This window comes from Pygocentrus nattereri, chromosome 10, assembly GCF_015220715.1.
Source record: "Pygocentrus nattereri isolate fPygNat1 chromosome 10, fPygNat1.pri, whole genome shotgun sequence".
NCBI lineage: Eukaryota > Metazoa > Chordata > Actinopteri > Characiformes > Serrasalmidae > Pygocentrus > Pygocentrus nattereri.
In genome coordinates this window covers 27,853,124-27,867,262 of record NC_051220.1, presented here as the reverse complement: position 1 = coordinate 27,867,262, position 14,139 = coordinate 27,853,124, and the positions used below count along the sequence as shown (strand labels likewise).

General features: G+C 42.5%; 2 protein-coding genes across 6 annotated transcripts in view; one reads left to right on the top strand and one right to left on the bottom strand.

The window, feature by feature from the left end:
- Positions 1 to 4,257, top strand: part of mipol1 (mirror-image polydactyly 1) — a 59,129-nt gene extending 54,872 nt beyond the window's left edge. For all 5 annotated transcript variants that reach the window (XM_037542241.1, XM_037542242.1, XM_017699818.2 and 2 more), the window contains one exon: positions 3,702 to 4,257. In XM_037542241.1, coding sequence (XP_037398138.1) covers positions 3,702 to 3,768 — 67 coding nt within the window. In that variant the 3' untranslated portion in view covers positions 3,769 to 4,257. The remainder of the gene's footprint in view (positions 1 to 3,701) is intronic.
- A 4,969-nt stretch (positions 4,258 to 9,226) lies between these two features.
- foxa1 (forkhead box A1) lies at positions 9,227 to 12,366 on the bottom strand. Its single transcript, XM_017699716.2, has 2 exons — positions 12,020 to 12,366; positions 9,227 to 10,999 (listed from the first exon to the last, which is right to left on the bottom strand). The coding sequence occupies exons 1-2, from the start codon at positions 12,089 to 12,091 to the stop codon at positions 9,743 to 9,745; spliced, it is 1,329 nt and encodes a 442-aa protein (XP_017555205.1). The 5' UTR covers positions 12,092 to 12,366; the 3' UTR covers positions 9,227 to 9,742.
- Between the last annotated feature and the right edge of the window lie 1,773 nt (positions 12,367 to 14,139).

The window sequence follows — 14,139 nt, the reverse complement described above, 5'->3', positions numbered from 1 at the left end:
ATGTTTATGGCTTATTTCCTGATGTTGAAAAATGAATAACATACACTTATTGTCCATTTAAATGGAAATTAATAAATAAATGATGGCTTCTCGCTTTTACATAATACTGTACATATGATTAAATTATATACTGTAAAGTCTGAACAGGAGTTTTTTTTTTTTTTTACATTTACAATGTTGTGTCCATTTTGTGTGTGTCTGTCTGTCTCTGTTTGTCTGTCTGAGCCACATGCCTGTTTGCGTGTATGTACTGATTTAGAGGCATGACCCAGCCATCTCCACAGTTCAAAGTTCAGCTATGTGTGAAGCACAGTTACTGCTGTGAAGGGAACATCTATCTCACCACTGTGCCGTGCCATTTTACTGGAAGTAGAAACAAGTGAGTTCCTCACGTTCTGAGAATCGTCATGTTATTTATTTCCCTGAAGCCTGAATCAGCGCCAGCGTCAAGGCTTAAGCCTTCTCTCTGCCAGGCGCTGTGTAGTGGCCACACTCAGGACCTTTTCAACCACAGTTTGTTTGCCAGAGAAGGGGCCTGAGGGTGGGGGATCGGCTGTGGCAGTGCTGAGAAGAGGACTGTTGTAGGGTGGAGGTGAAGGGTTTTTTTTTGAAAGGGGAAGCAGAGAGCAGAGACAGACAGAAGCAGCATCAGTGTGCAGTGCAGACGGTGGGACAGGGCAAGGGAATATGAACTGCTCACACCTGAATGCTAGCTGACACTCAGATGGATACTCAGCGGTCACTGGACTTCGGGCGGGAGTGGGAAGCTGCTCTGACGTGGGCTTCGTCACACAGCAGTGAGAAGAATGCAAGGCTGAAGCTGAGGGGGTCTTGGCTCCTGCTGCACGTAATGCTGGGAGGAGGAAGCCTTGAGCAGGCCCAGAATGTGGCACCTGAGTGCTGGGGTACAGCCCCCATTGATGGAGGGGCTGAGCTGAAAGTCTAATGACCCACTGAATCAAACTTGGCCATGAGAAGCACACAAAGGCCCTTTTCATCAGCCGGCCGGCCCACAAACGGGCTGCGGCTTGTGCTTCCCATCAGGCCTCGGGCTTACAGGCTGCCGTGTGGGCCTGTCTCTGTCTGGCACAGCTGGTGCTGACCCTCCATGCTGGCCTGTTGTTGCTACATCTTTACTCACTCTGCCACTGATCACACTGTCCTCCTGCAGCACTCCATCACTCTGTAACTGTAACACTGTAACCGATTTGCTATTCAGTTGAAGTGATAACATTTCCACAGGAACACTGGTGTTTCCATGTGCTATAGAAAAACCGATGCTGTTTTGAAATTTATGCGAGGCCGCTGTTTATTCTGTCTTTTTTGAGCTGTAATTGTTGGTTTTACGACTCTGTGAATTCTTAATCAGGATTTATGTTTTTGCCGGATCTTCCCTGGCGTGTATGTTTGGGTTTACTGGCTACTCTCTGCAAACATTGTTTCCCAAATCCCCAGCAGCACACCAGCACACCTTGGATATCCTGCTGCAGAAGCGTGGTCCTTCTAATTGGGCAAACAAATTAGAGACTAACAGATATATTTAAAATGCTAAAATTGTGCACCAGTGGTGAAAAGGTTGTTTATTGAGGCATGTGTGTGGAAGTGAGGAAATGTACAGTGTGTAAAAATGTGAAATTTATTTAATTTCCAATCAAATCAGCCATTAGGTACTTATTAGTTATTTTGCAACAACGAAAAAAAGGGAAAATTACAGAGAAGACTCAGTGGTTCAGTTCAAAAAGTCCAAAATTAGTGCAATATTTTAACTTATTTGTCTGTTTCCTTTCCTCAGTAACTACTTCTTAACCCTTTAGCATTGCGATACACAGAAACACCCATGGATTTTCTCAGATCGGAGGCAAGAATGGCGCTTGACTTTGTCATCTCTCTCAAAGATAAAAACTTTAAGTACAGTTTAACTGATGGTGACAGTTAGGTGGTCTACCAGGTCTTCCAGTTGTTCTGAGTCCTATTTCCTCAATATCTTTGAATCATTTCTTTAATTTTCTAATTTCTCCTTATTTATGCAAGTGGATTATCTTATATTAATCTCAGAAATATCTCCTGAAAAATTAATTACTTGTATTTAACAGCCATTTTAACTGAACATTAAATAAATGTAGGGTTTGACTTTTGCTAAATAAATGGGCATGTATGCATGGCGCCTGCATTGAGCAACAGTGACCTTTCATAAATATTAGTCAGTGTTTTATCCCTGTTGTCCCTCACGCAGACTCAGACTGATGTGATGCATCTCTCGGCCACATTTGTTTGTCTGTGTATATACACACACGCGTACTAGTGGCGTGTATGTTCACGGAGTGCCTCAGTCTGTGTGAAATACATATGGCCAAGCAGTCGTACTCAAATCTCCTAGCGCAGGGAAACAGGTGGAGGCTGCTGAGGAAACAAGGCTTGGGTCAGACCACTCCCATATGCTCTCTGATAAGCAAGAGCAGCCTGGCTAGACAATGCCCAACCACAGCTCGTTTCATTAGGGTGCTATGAGGAGACTCGGTGTTGTTTGGTCTCACTGTTTCTAGTGCTGATAGGGCTGTTGTAATGGCAGAATGCAGCAAAAACGCAGTAGGTTTGCTTTAATAGAAAATCGTTTTATAGATTTTCCTCGTAGGTTTTTGAATCGCCTTTCGCCTGTTGTTTGTAATGAATATTAAAATAGTCAAATGACAAATGAATGGAATACTTTCTAGAATTAAGTTAATTGGTTTGCAGTTTCCATTTTCCTCATTCTTCATTCTTCACGGAAACAGTTTTGTAACGTGGCGTACAAGTGTATGCAAATAACTTTGATCACCCCTGGTCAAATGGCATGTTTTGTTTTATGAGAACAAGTTGACACATCCTGTGCAGGCAACATGCTTAAATATGGCAGGTTCTACATATTTTAGTGCACGATTTCTATTTATTTGCTGAGTTTAACATATTGGGGGAAAAATAGAAAATGTGCCTGTTATCTATGACTTTTCCACAGCCAACATTTTTTTTTATTTGTTCAGCAAATAAATATAAATTTTGCAGAAATTCAACAAAACATTGTGGTAGTTTGACCAGGGGTGTCCAGACTTTTTCAGTACCACTGTACATAACAGCTGCCCTGGAAAAAATTTTTTAAATATTAAACAAATTTTGTTTAAAAAAAAAAAAAAAAAAACACAAACATTGAAAAAAGCCTGACCTTTGGAAAAGTGGGACTCACTGGGAGAAGTTATATTTTAGCTCTTTTTCCAATAGGCCTCTAGAAGTTTAAAGATGTTTGCTTTTCACACATTTCTGTCACAGTAATGTGTTTTGTTTTTTTGCCACCCAAAATGGTATTGTTTTAAAATCATCACGTACGTTTATTTTCTGAAGTAGCATTGCTGAGAAAATACTTTTTCAGTATCTAGAATGAGTTTCTGGTATAAATTCTGATGTTTTGAATACACCGTCATTCTACATGTGTTCTTCCTTTATGCAGCTCTGAGCTCCTTGCCTTTCTGCACACTCATAAGCGCAGGTTTCTCTACTGCACAAAACAGTCTGCCAAAAGAGAGAAATGAATACAGTGATGGATATTTTAGGATCTAATCTGAAAGATAGTTTCCCTCTCTCTCTCTCTCTCTCTCTCTCTCTCTCTCTCTCTCTCTCTCTCTCTCTCTCTCTCTCTCTCTCTCTCTCTCTCTCTCTCTCTCTCTCTCTAGGCTGGAACGGTTGGTGGAAGTATTGAGGAAGAAAGTGGGCACAGGCAGTGTCCGTACTGTGATCTGACTGGCCGGTGGGTGACCAGACGGACACATCTGGTGACCAGGCTGCTGCATTTAACTCTGAGCAAACAGCCGAAGCCTGGCCTGGGCAAACACAGGCTGGAAGTGCCGCTCGCTCTCTCACCCTCAGCCCTGCACTCATTCCCAACCAGGCTCCATCGTAAATGTTTAACCACTTGCGTCTCATTGCTGCAGTCACTGACTGATACTGTTGTAACCACCACATTACCCAAAGTGTTAAATCTTTCTTTTTAAGTGTTTGAGCAGAGTGTTCTGTATAAGTGAGAGAGAACCAGGGACAGTAAGATTTAATGGGTCTTACACTAGGATAACCTGTCATTTTGAGATGTCCTCTTCAGATATGTCATTATCAAGCTGGCCTTTGATGTTGCTGTAAATGGTTTACAGAATAATTTCAGATGTATCTATTGTAATGATGATACATATGATGTATATATTAACAAATAAAGGGACAGTGATGTTGATCCAAAAATCGGGGTCTCTCAGTGATCTTATACCTGAGTAAATTAAAATAATTCTTGAATGTTTAATTTGTAAATACAAAGCAATACCTATTAAAATTCATTCTTTATTGTTCAAATTGTATGTGTATTAGTTGACAAACTTAAACAGAGTCTACTGGTATTTTATGTCCTTCTCATGCCAGCAAGGAGGTTTTTTGGCTGGTTGTTATCTTAGAATATGATAATGGATTTACTGCCCTTGTATTTTCAGAGAGCAGTAGTGTTAAGGTGTACTGATTTAGTATTAGCTGAATGGATTTTATACATTAATTGTTTTGTTGACAGTTTTAACTGATGTGAAATATTGTTTGGTTTAATTCATCTTTAGCCTTCGGTTTGTAGGCAAAGCTGTTTGTGATAAGTAGTATAATTTTTGTTTAACATGTGTAACTTTGTATTCTACACATTTTAGTATGTAAATTTTAAAAATGGGTTTTTACTGCGTTTTGAACAGTTGTCATGACAGTTGTTTGTCTTTGAAAGGTTTGGACATTTACAATTCCCCAAATGCTGTTATGAAATTTGGGAAATTTCTCCTGCCTTGTCCTGCTTTTAGACCCGTTGGCCTACTGATAATTCAGCACCCTGAGAAATGAGCCAACTTTTGCTAAGGTCTCTACGCCCACTCTGATCCTCACATGCTTTGCGTGGCCTAGCAGAAGCTCCAACCACACACACACTCACACACTCTCTCTCTCTCTTGCACTGCCTCATGTGAGGTGGGCACTGTAGCGCTCGCTGGTGTTCTTCAGCGTGATCGATTATGTACTCAGAGCCGCGGACGATGCTGCGTTGCCCTGGAGTGGTTGAATAAAGATAGGAGGGGCAGCTGAAGGCGGGTCGTGCTGCTCACTTGCCCTCCCCTCTAATCAGTCCCAGCGCCAGGACAAGCGCGCAGGTCCCCCCTCCACTGCTTGCATACCGCGGACATGGCGCGGCTCGGGGGTCCCGCACCTCCCTCACCGAGCCCCCTCTGCCACCAGACCGTCAAGCTTCTCGGCTGTTGTCTGAAGAGAAATGGTGTTTCTGAGTGGACGGTGAGCGCTGAGACGAGCGCTGCTGATGCGGCTGCAGTTGTTGGAGGCGGTGCTGTGTCCGTGTGGAGGCCCGCAGCCTGTGTTTGCTGGGCCGTAACAAAAGGCAAAATCCCGATTATCCTCCCTAAAATCGGGAGCACGATGAGCGGACTACAAAACAACTTTTTATACGCTTTAATTAAAACCGTGTTTCGACAGCCTCTGCTGAATGACCCTCAGAGAAAAGCGTGACTGATCCCGTTGCTATAACGACACCAAATATGTCAAGCCTCTCTCTCTCTCTCTCTCTCTCTCTCTCTCTCTCTCTCTCTTTACCCCACCTCCTTCTCTTTTCAGTCGGACACTGCAGACTGCTAATAGTCCACTATCAGCCATTACTCTGAATTAAAACACTGAAGACAGAGTGATGCCCTGCGTCCTCCATCACAGCCCAGTGCGTTTGATGAAATTGGTTCTCACAGTCTAAAGAGTGACGTGGTGTGATTAGTAACACACTTGTGTTGTCTGTTTATCACTTTTTGTGTCGTTGTTTTCTGACGTAACACAGAATCTAAGTGAACGCGCTGAAGTGTCCAGGCTGAGACAGAATGTGTCGATTGTAGCACGTCTGTTTAAGAGCGCGCGCAGTTCAGATTAGATGTATATTTTTAGACGCGCACAGAGCGCGCGGCGTTTAAAGAGCGAGACCCCGCCGCGTCCATAAAACAACTCCAACTGGCACTTTCAGAGCTTTTTCAGAGGAGCTAATGAAGACAGAAAACACAGAGCTCGAGTAGGGGAGCTCGGAGACCACCAACCTGACATGACTGATGCATATTGGGGGGGGGGGGGGGGTAAAGCCCTAATAAACTTCTCCCGTATCATTTTTAATGGAAAACCAGCTGCTTCTAAAGCTGATTTCGGATAGAGATCTCTCCCTCTTCTCCTCGGCCTTTGAAAGCTCCTTTCTTTCGTGTGTGTGTGTGTGTGTGAGTGTGTGATTCTGGAGGGCTAATGCTTTGCTCTTTTCGTTGGCCAAGCACAATTGTGTTATTGGAGATAATTAATTCAATCCCCATCAAAAGGTATTAGGAGCGCCTTGGCCCTGTAGTGGCTTTCTAAACTCGGAATGAAAGGCCGGGGAAGAAAGGTCCACTGCGAGGCCGCTCATGGCCGCTTTTGAAGTAAAGGACCCTGCGCATTGTTCAACACATTTTTGTCCATAAGGCCGAAGAAAGCGCCAGAGCTTTTGATGGGGTAACGAGAAATGCCACATAAGTTGGAAAACAAGGCGCTGGTGAAGCCTCCGGGCTGGACACTGCCCGCTGCTAACATATGTTCCTCATTAATAAAGCCCGTTGCGCTGCTCTGTGGAGGACAGAGGAGAAGTGACCATATACAACTGAAGGTTTTAGAGGAATATCAGCATCCAGTCAGATGGAGAATGAGGACCTAAATATGCCCTCAATAATAATAATAATAATAATAATAATAATAATAATAATAACAATAATAATAACAATAAGAATAATAAGTCATTAACAGTAACAGTGATTGTAATAATAACAATAATACATCAATAAACCTGTGATGAAATGACCGTGTTGCCCATGTTTAAAATACCATTAATATATGTACTATATATTATATATAATATATATACTGCTGCTGTTGTTGCTGCTAATAATAATAATATTAATATTAACAATAATCATAAGCCAATGAATGTGTAATTAAATGACCATACTGCCCACGTTCAAAAATTTTTTTAAAACAATATGTATAAAATACTACTACTTATAATAATGATGACAACAATGACAATGTTATTATAAATATTGTTGTTGTTGGTTATTTATTTATTTAAAATATGGGAAATACCCATGATTCAAATTAAATTACAGGTATGTTGATGTTTTATTATTATTATTATTATTATTATTATTATTATTATTATTGTTATTATTATAGTACATCAATGTATCTCTAAGTTTATTTATGTACTATAATAATAATAATAATAATAATAATAATAATCATTCACACATTTCATTATTGACTCTAGTCTAACAGAGACCCTAGTCTAATGTTTCTAAACCACGCAGTGTCCTATAAAACACGCGGGTGGTCTTCGTGTAAATTTACAGAAGCTGACTATCAGAATAATGTGGTTAGCAGTTTGCACATATTAAAATAACGGTTTATACTGTTATAATTCTACAGATATATGACTGTAAAAGTCCTCGAGCTCTTCTTCAGTGGTTTCAGGTTCGACTCGTTTCTGTCTCCGTTTCCGCGCTGCTGTAAAACTCTCTGACCTGTTCAGACTGACTGGCTGATTCGTTAAGAACACAGAAAACCAGTAAAGCACCTTTATCATCTTTATCACCTTCAGCAGAAGCAGCTCCGTCCTGCACTCTCACACTGCTGCACATTAAAGCTGAGTGTAAGAGCCGCTTCCCGCACCAGGCTCGTTATTAGAGCCGCACAGCCCAGTGTGATCATCTCTAGTTAGTTAGAAGGTAAATGGGTTCAGCGGAGAGGTTGTGGCTCCTGCGGTCCGGCACACACACTGCCCTGAACCTGCTAGCTGACACGGCTGTGGCTGATGCTGACCACTAACAAAACATCATTTAGAAAAGACAAAAATCAGCCACGGCGCGCGGGGAGATGTTTCTGTTTCTGCTCTGTCGTTTTTTCAGGTATATTTACTCTACAGTTACCGCTGCCCGAACGCCCTGAAATGTTCAGCTTTAAATAAAACATAGTCATATAAAGTACTGGGATGGGATCAAACGGTTTGCTTTCTTATTTGCAACTGCGCAGAATAACGCACCATCCGAGAGAGAGACAGCAGACTCGCCTATTAAATGTGTCACTTTATTAAAGCTTTTTAAATTATGAATATGATTTTTTTGCACGTCGTACTTTGACGGTCAGGGGCGTTGAAGCGCGTGCTTGATGTCTTCATCAGCTTTTACGTTTAAGAGGATGAGGTCATCAGCAGATCCGCCGGGCCTCGTTTGAGTGTGTGAGCGTTTTAAGTCTAATTTGGGTAGAAATGTTTTATAAAGTGTGTAAATGTAAGCGCGTGAGTGAAGTCTGGCTGAAGTCTGGCTGAAGTCTGAGTGAAGTAGGAGCCGGAATCTCCGCGGCGGTTCCGCGTTGTCAGCGCTGTACACTAGCCTCAGCTCAACTGCCCCCATTTTATTTACGCATCGGGGGGCAATTACATGATAATTAAATGAATTTCACGGCTAGTCAGCCAAAATGTGTGTCTACAAAATACCATGATCAAAGTAAAATCTGTTCAGGTTCACGCGGCCGTCGTGTAGGTTACCGCGCCACAAAAAGATGGTTTGGCCTCCCTAAGATATTGTTAAAAATCCCTTTTAAAAAGCGATCGGATCTTTTCTGGCGCGGGGCTTTGAGGCTGCGTTTGTGTTAGACTTGGATTTTCTCTTGGTCTTTTACCAACACGCAGTCAAAGCGGGCGAGGATCAGCCAAAGCGCGCGCGCTGCCTGCGCGCTTCTCAGAGACGCGGCTCAGGACTCACTGTTTAATACTAACCTCTCTAACTGAGATTTATTTACTCACTTATTTTCTGTTTAGCTGCTTAAACATGTGCGAAAAGGTTGGGGGGGGGTTCGTGCAGCTGAAGCGCAGACCCTCTCCACTGAAATTCGACCAGATTTGAGATCAACTGAGAGCTGAAAAAGTAAAGATGCAATAATTAAATAAACCCAACACTAAAAAATTAAATAAATAAATCAAAGCAGAATAAATAATAATAATAATAATAATTAAAGAAATCATAAAATAAAAGAATCCCGTCGGGGGTCAGTGTTTAAATAAACCCAGAATAAAGTCCTGCACACTGTCCTCTCACCTTAAACATAAAGATGCAACGACCACTAAAACTGCGTGATTAAGAAATACGTGTTTTATTCGTAATGCATTTCCACGTTTGATTAACTTAGTTCAGTACAAGATCGGGTTTTTTTCCGTCCAACGAGGTAAACAAAAGGCAAAAAGAACGAGTAAAAATGACAACATCCAGATACATCTGCAACAGACAGGTCGTCTTTTTTCTTTTGTTTTTTGTTTTTTTGTTTTTTACACCTGCAGCGCGAAACACAAGACCTTCATTCGTGCACATTGTAACACATGGACACATCATAGCATAGGGGTCTACAAGTTTGAGGGTTACAACATTATTTTACAAGCTCGGAAAATCGCCTTAAATACACTAGCAATGATTTTATAGGTGGGATATACAATCATTCAGGTGGTGGGGGGAGGGGGACACTTTACAATATGTTTTTATTATACACATACACATTATTATACTTTAAAGTAACAGTCCTTTATGCACCGGGTGCATGCAAAAAAAATAAAATAAAGTTTATCTGTCAATCGGCACAGAATAAGAAGGGACTAAGAAGTGTTAAGAACCGGCCTTGAATACACACCTTGGTAGTAAGACGCCTCTAAAGCGGAGGGGTCCATGCTGGCTCTGCCGGCCATGGAAGCGCTGCCCAGCGGCAGACTGGAAGACATACCTGAGCCGTAAGACGAATATTGCAACGCTTGTTCGTAAGCTTTCAAGTCCAGTTTGTGCTGCTGCTCCGAGGAGGACATTAAGTTATTGATGGAAAACGGGTGGTTGAACGAGTAATGGGGGTCTCCCTTTAGGTGCAGCTGGGACTCGTGGGCCATAGAGTGAGGGGGTAAAGGGAGAGAGGACAGGGACGTGGCCGAGCTGGCCACGGGGTGGATCTGCGGGCCGCCGCTCTTCAGTTCGGAGATGGCGGCGCCGCTTCTGTGCTCCAGGCCGTGAGGGCCAGACGACTGGGTCGCGCCGGCGATGGAGTTGGAGTCCATGTGGACGGCCTTGGTGCTCGAGCTGTCGCTGGAGGGCGAGCCGGAGCCGTTCTGCTGCTCCTTCCTCCCGTCCGACCCCTTCCCACCACTGCCCCCCGCGACCTTTTTGTCGCATTTGAAGCGCTTCTGTCTGCGCAGGTAACAGCCGTTCTCGAACATATTCCCAGAGTCGGGGTGCAGCGTCCAGTAGGAGCCTTTGCCCGGCTTGTCGGGCGACCGGGACACTTTGACGAAGCAGTCGTTGAAGGACAGCGAGTGTCTGATGGAGTTCTGCCACCTCTGCTGGTTCTGACGGTAGTACGGAAAAAGATCCATTATCCACTGATAGATCTCGCTGAGCGTGAGCATCTTGCTGGGGGACTGCTGAATGGCCATGGTGATGAGGGAGATGTAGGAGTAGGGGGGCTTGGCGTGCGGGTAACTTCTCCTGAAAGTCTTGTTGTCCCGCGCCCTGTTGAGGGTGGGCTGCGCGTAGCTCATGGGGCTCATGGTGGGGCTGATGCTCGAGTAAGGGTTCAGAGCGTTCATGGAGCCGTGCTGAGCCGAAAGCGCGTTCATGTTGGTGGGGCTGAGCGCCGTGCCCATGGAGGACACCCCGCCGCTCATCCCGTTCATCGCGCCGCTCGCGCCCGACGGCATGCCCGCCATAGTCCCCGGGCTTAGTCCAGCGCTCAGAGCAGGGTTCGCGTAAGACATGTTGAAGGAGCTAGAGGTCATATTCCCACTGGTGGACATACTCATGTAACTGTTCATGGTGTTCATGGAGCTCAGTCCAGCGTTCATGCCGCTGTTGGTCATGGGAGAGTAAACCTGATATAAAACAATAAAAAAAGTTTATTATTTAATGAGCGATACTGCAGGGCCTTAAACTTGTTCAGCCATTAAGAAACTCGTGTGTAAATATATGAATGGTTCAATGATATACACACTCCAATTCTGTATATTCGGCAGATATAATTTAATACAAACTTTTGGGCTATGATAAGTAAACATTTTAGAACCTACAGGGAAACAGGACACAGTCAGCAGCACCAGTTTTCAATTTACCGGGTTATTTTACGATATTTTGAAAGTGACAGTTTCAGAAATGCACTGAATCTGGGATGTCGTGGACATCATTTTATCATTTTTATAGGCCTGCTGTCTGTATTTTTGAATATCTTTGAATTTTAAAAAATATAATTTTATTATTATATTATTTTATAATGTTTATATATATATATATATATATATATATATATATATATATATATATACACACACACACACACACACACACACACACACAATAAATACATATGTTTAAAAACATTAGATTTTTTTAAAATTCTAAGATACTCAAAAATACAGACAGCAGGCCTATGCAGGAATTTGAATTTACACCACATTCAATTTTTAAAGACAATAAAATGATTAGCGTAAAAAATCCGTTTTGTAATTATTCGAGGTTCTGAAATGAATAAGAAAAATGTAAATACAGTAAAAAATCCTGTTTAACATTAACAAACCAAAACAGTGAAGCACGTTTAAATCAAATATTTTTTTCACGAGCCCTTCACTAACCAGTAACACCGGAACGGCCACCTCACAACGGGATCTCTACCGCCACCAAGCGGGGCGGTCAGCTCCAGGCAGACCCTGATCAACATCCATAAAAACTATTTTCATTTCCAGGCTGCCGTTTGCTCTTGAAGAAGCGCTCCAGAGAGAAAGTCTCCCTAAAATACTCACACGGTTACCCAGACTCCGAGCCTCTCTGCTGTTAAACTTGTTTTAAGCTGTTTGTGCTGCAGTGCCCGCGCTACAGTAAACAGGACTGATCACACGTACCTCTTGCGCATCGGTATAATAGCTACTCCAGTCAGGAGTTTCTCGTCCTTCCATTTTCACTGCGCCCAGCATTCTAGTGGAAATCTGCCGGTCGTCAACATGCAGTTCTCGCTTTTTTAGAAAGTCCTCCTGCAAACGGTGCGCAAATCAGCGGTGGGATGTTGCGCGCGGCGTGTGCGGAGTGAGGAAATGTTGGGAGCGCAGTGAGTTGAGGGCTGGGGAGATCTTCCCCTAGTCGTTACGTAGCGAGCGGTACAGCCCACTTCACTGGCTCATTTGCCTAGAGCGCTGTCCTCACTCAGCGAACACCTTCACAGTCCTGCTGCCTCTGGACAGAAGAGCTGGTTTAAGTTGCGCTAGACTTCAAAATATACACAAAACAAAATAAAGCCAGACCCCTGCAGCTCTCATACCTGAATAAATCATCTAAAGACAGATCCCTAACGAATTCCGCACTGTAGGCCTCACATTTTAAAATAATAATACCAAAAAAAATCCCATTTTCTTTCTTTCTTTCTTTTTTTTTAACGCAGATGTAATGTGTTTCTAGCCGAGCTCAGTGAAGTGTGGCTCTTCTTGGAGGCGGTGTTGCTGCTGTACCCATAAAGTTGAAGCAGCTCCCACCTTCCCGCCCCTCTGAAGGATAAACAAGGCTTACATTTCCCCACTGTAGCTCCGCACCTGCTAATGAGCGAATAACAGCGCTCATCATCCACTTACAGCGGATTATCTCCGAGTGATCTCTCACACAACTACAGCACAAATCGATTTTTCACGGGGCGGAATGAAACGGCTCTTGAAGCAGAACACTAGATCATGTTATCACCGCCCCCCGAGAGGGGGGCTGCACTTTAATGGATTTGAGCTGCACCGCGAGTGGAAAACCAAGTACACTGTTTATGGACTGAGAAAGACTTTATTTCTGTGGACAAGGATGGGTGTAAAGGAGTGCAAGTATTAGGAATACATATTCAGAATACAGAAATAAGGAATCTGTGTTCAGACCAGGTTACATTTTGTAAAGGCAGTCTTCAGAATACACTTACTTTTAACATTTTTAGGAGAGTACTTTTAGAATACAAACATAAAGAATTAAAAAAAAATATATGTACCATCTTTAAAAGAAACACCACAGATGCTTGCTCATTAACTCTTTCATGAACTTTCTCATTAAACAATCCTAAAGAGGAACTCGGTTAACAGCTTTTTACAAATATTGAAGTTACTGAGCTCTACTAAAACCTGAGTAGACTGATAAATCACTGTGATGATCAGTTATTAATCTCAGCGTTACTGAGCTCTACTAAAACCTGAGTAGACTGATAAATCACTGTGATGATCAGTTATTAATCTCAGTGTTACTGAGCTCTGCTAAAACATGAGTAGACTGAAAAATCACTGTGATGATCAGTTATTAATCTCAGTATTACTGAGCTCTACTAAAGCCTGAGTAGACTGATAAATCACTGTGATGATCAGTTATTAATCTCAGTGTTACTGAGCTCTACTAAAACCTGAGTAGACTGAAAAATCACTGTGATGATCAGTTATTAATCTCAGTATTACTGAGCTCTGCTAAAACCTGAGTAGACTGAAAAATCATTGTGATGATCAGTTATTAATCTCAGTGTTACTGAGCTCTGCTAAAACCTGAGTAGACTGAAAAATCACTGTGATGATCAGTTATTAATCTCAGTGTTACTGAGCTCTACTAAAACCTGAGTAGACTGAAAAATCACTGTGATGATCAGTTATTAATCTCAGTATTACTGAGCTCTGCTAAAACCTGAGTAGACTGAAAAATCATTGTGATGATCAGTTATTAATCTCAGTGTTACTGAGCTCTGCTAAAACCTGAGTAGACTGAAAAATCATTGTGATGATCAGTTATTAATCTCAGTGTTACTGAGCTCTACTAAAACCTGAGTAGACTGATAAATCACTGTGATGATCAGTTATTAATCTCAGCGTTACTGAGCTCTGCTAAAACCTGAGTAGACTGACAAATCACTGTGATGATCAGTTATTAATCTCAGTATTACTGAGCTCTGCTAAACCCTGAGTAGACTGATAAATCACTGTGATGATCAGTTATTAATCTCAATGTTACTGAGCTCTAC

Bases quoted from the DNA above. Each gene is read 5' to 3' on its own strand.
- foxa1 (XM_017699716.2), bottom strand. From the start codon at position 12,091: ATGCTGGGCGCAGTGAAAATGGAAGGACGAGAAACTCCTGACTGGAGT. The intron at 11,000-12,019 runs GTACGTGTGATC...GTTTTATATCAG, and splicing joins ATTATACCGATGCGCAAGAG to GTTTACTCTCCCATGACCAA.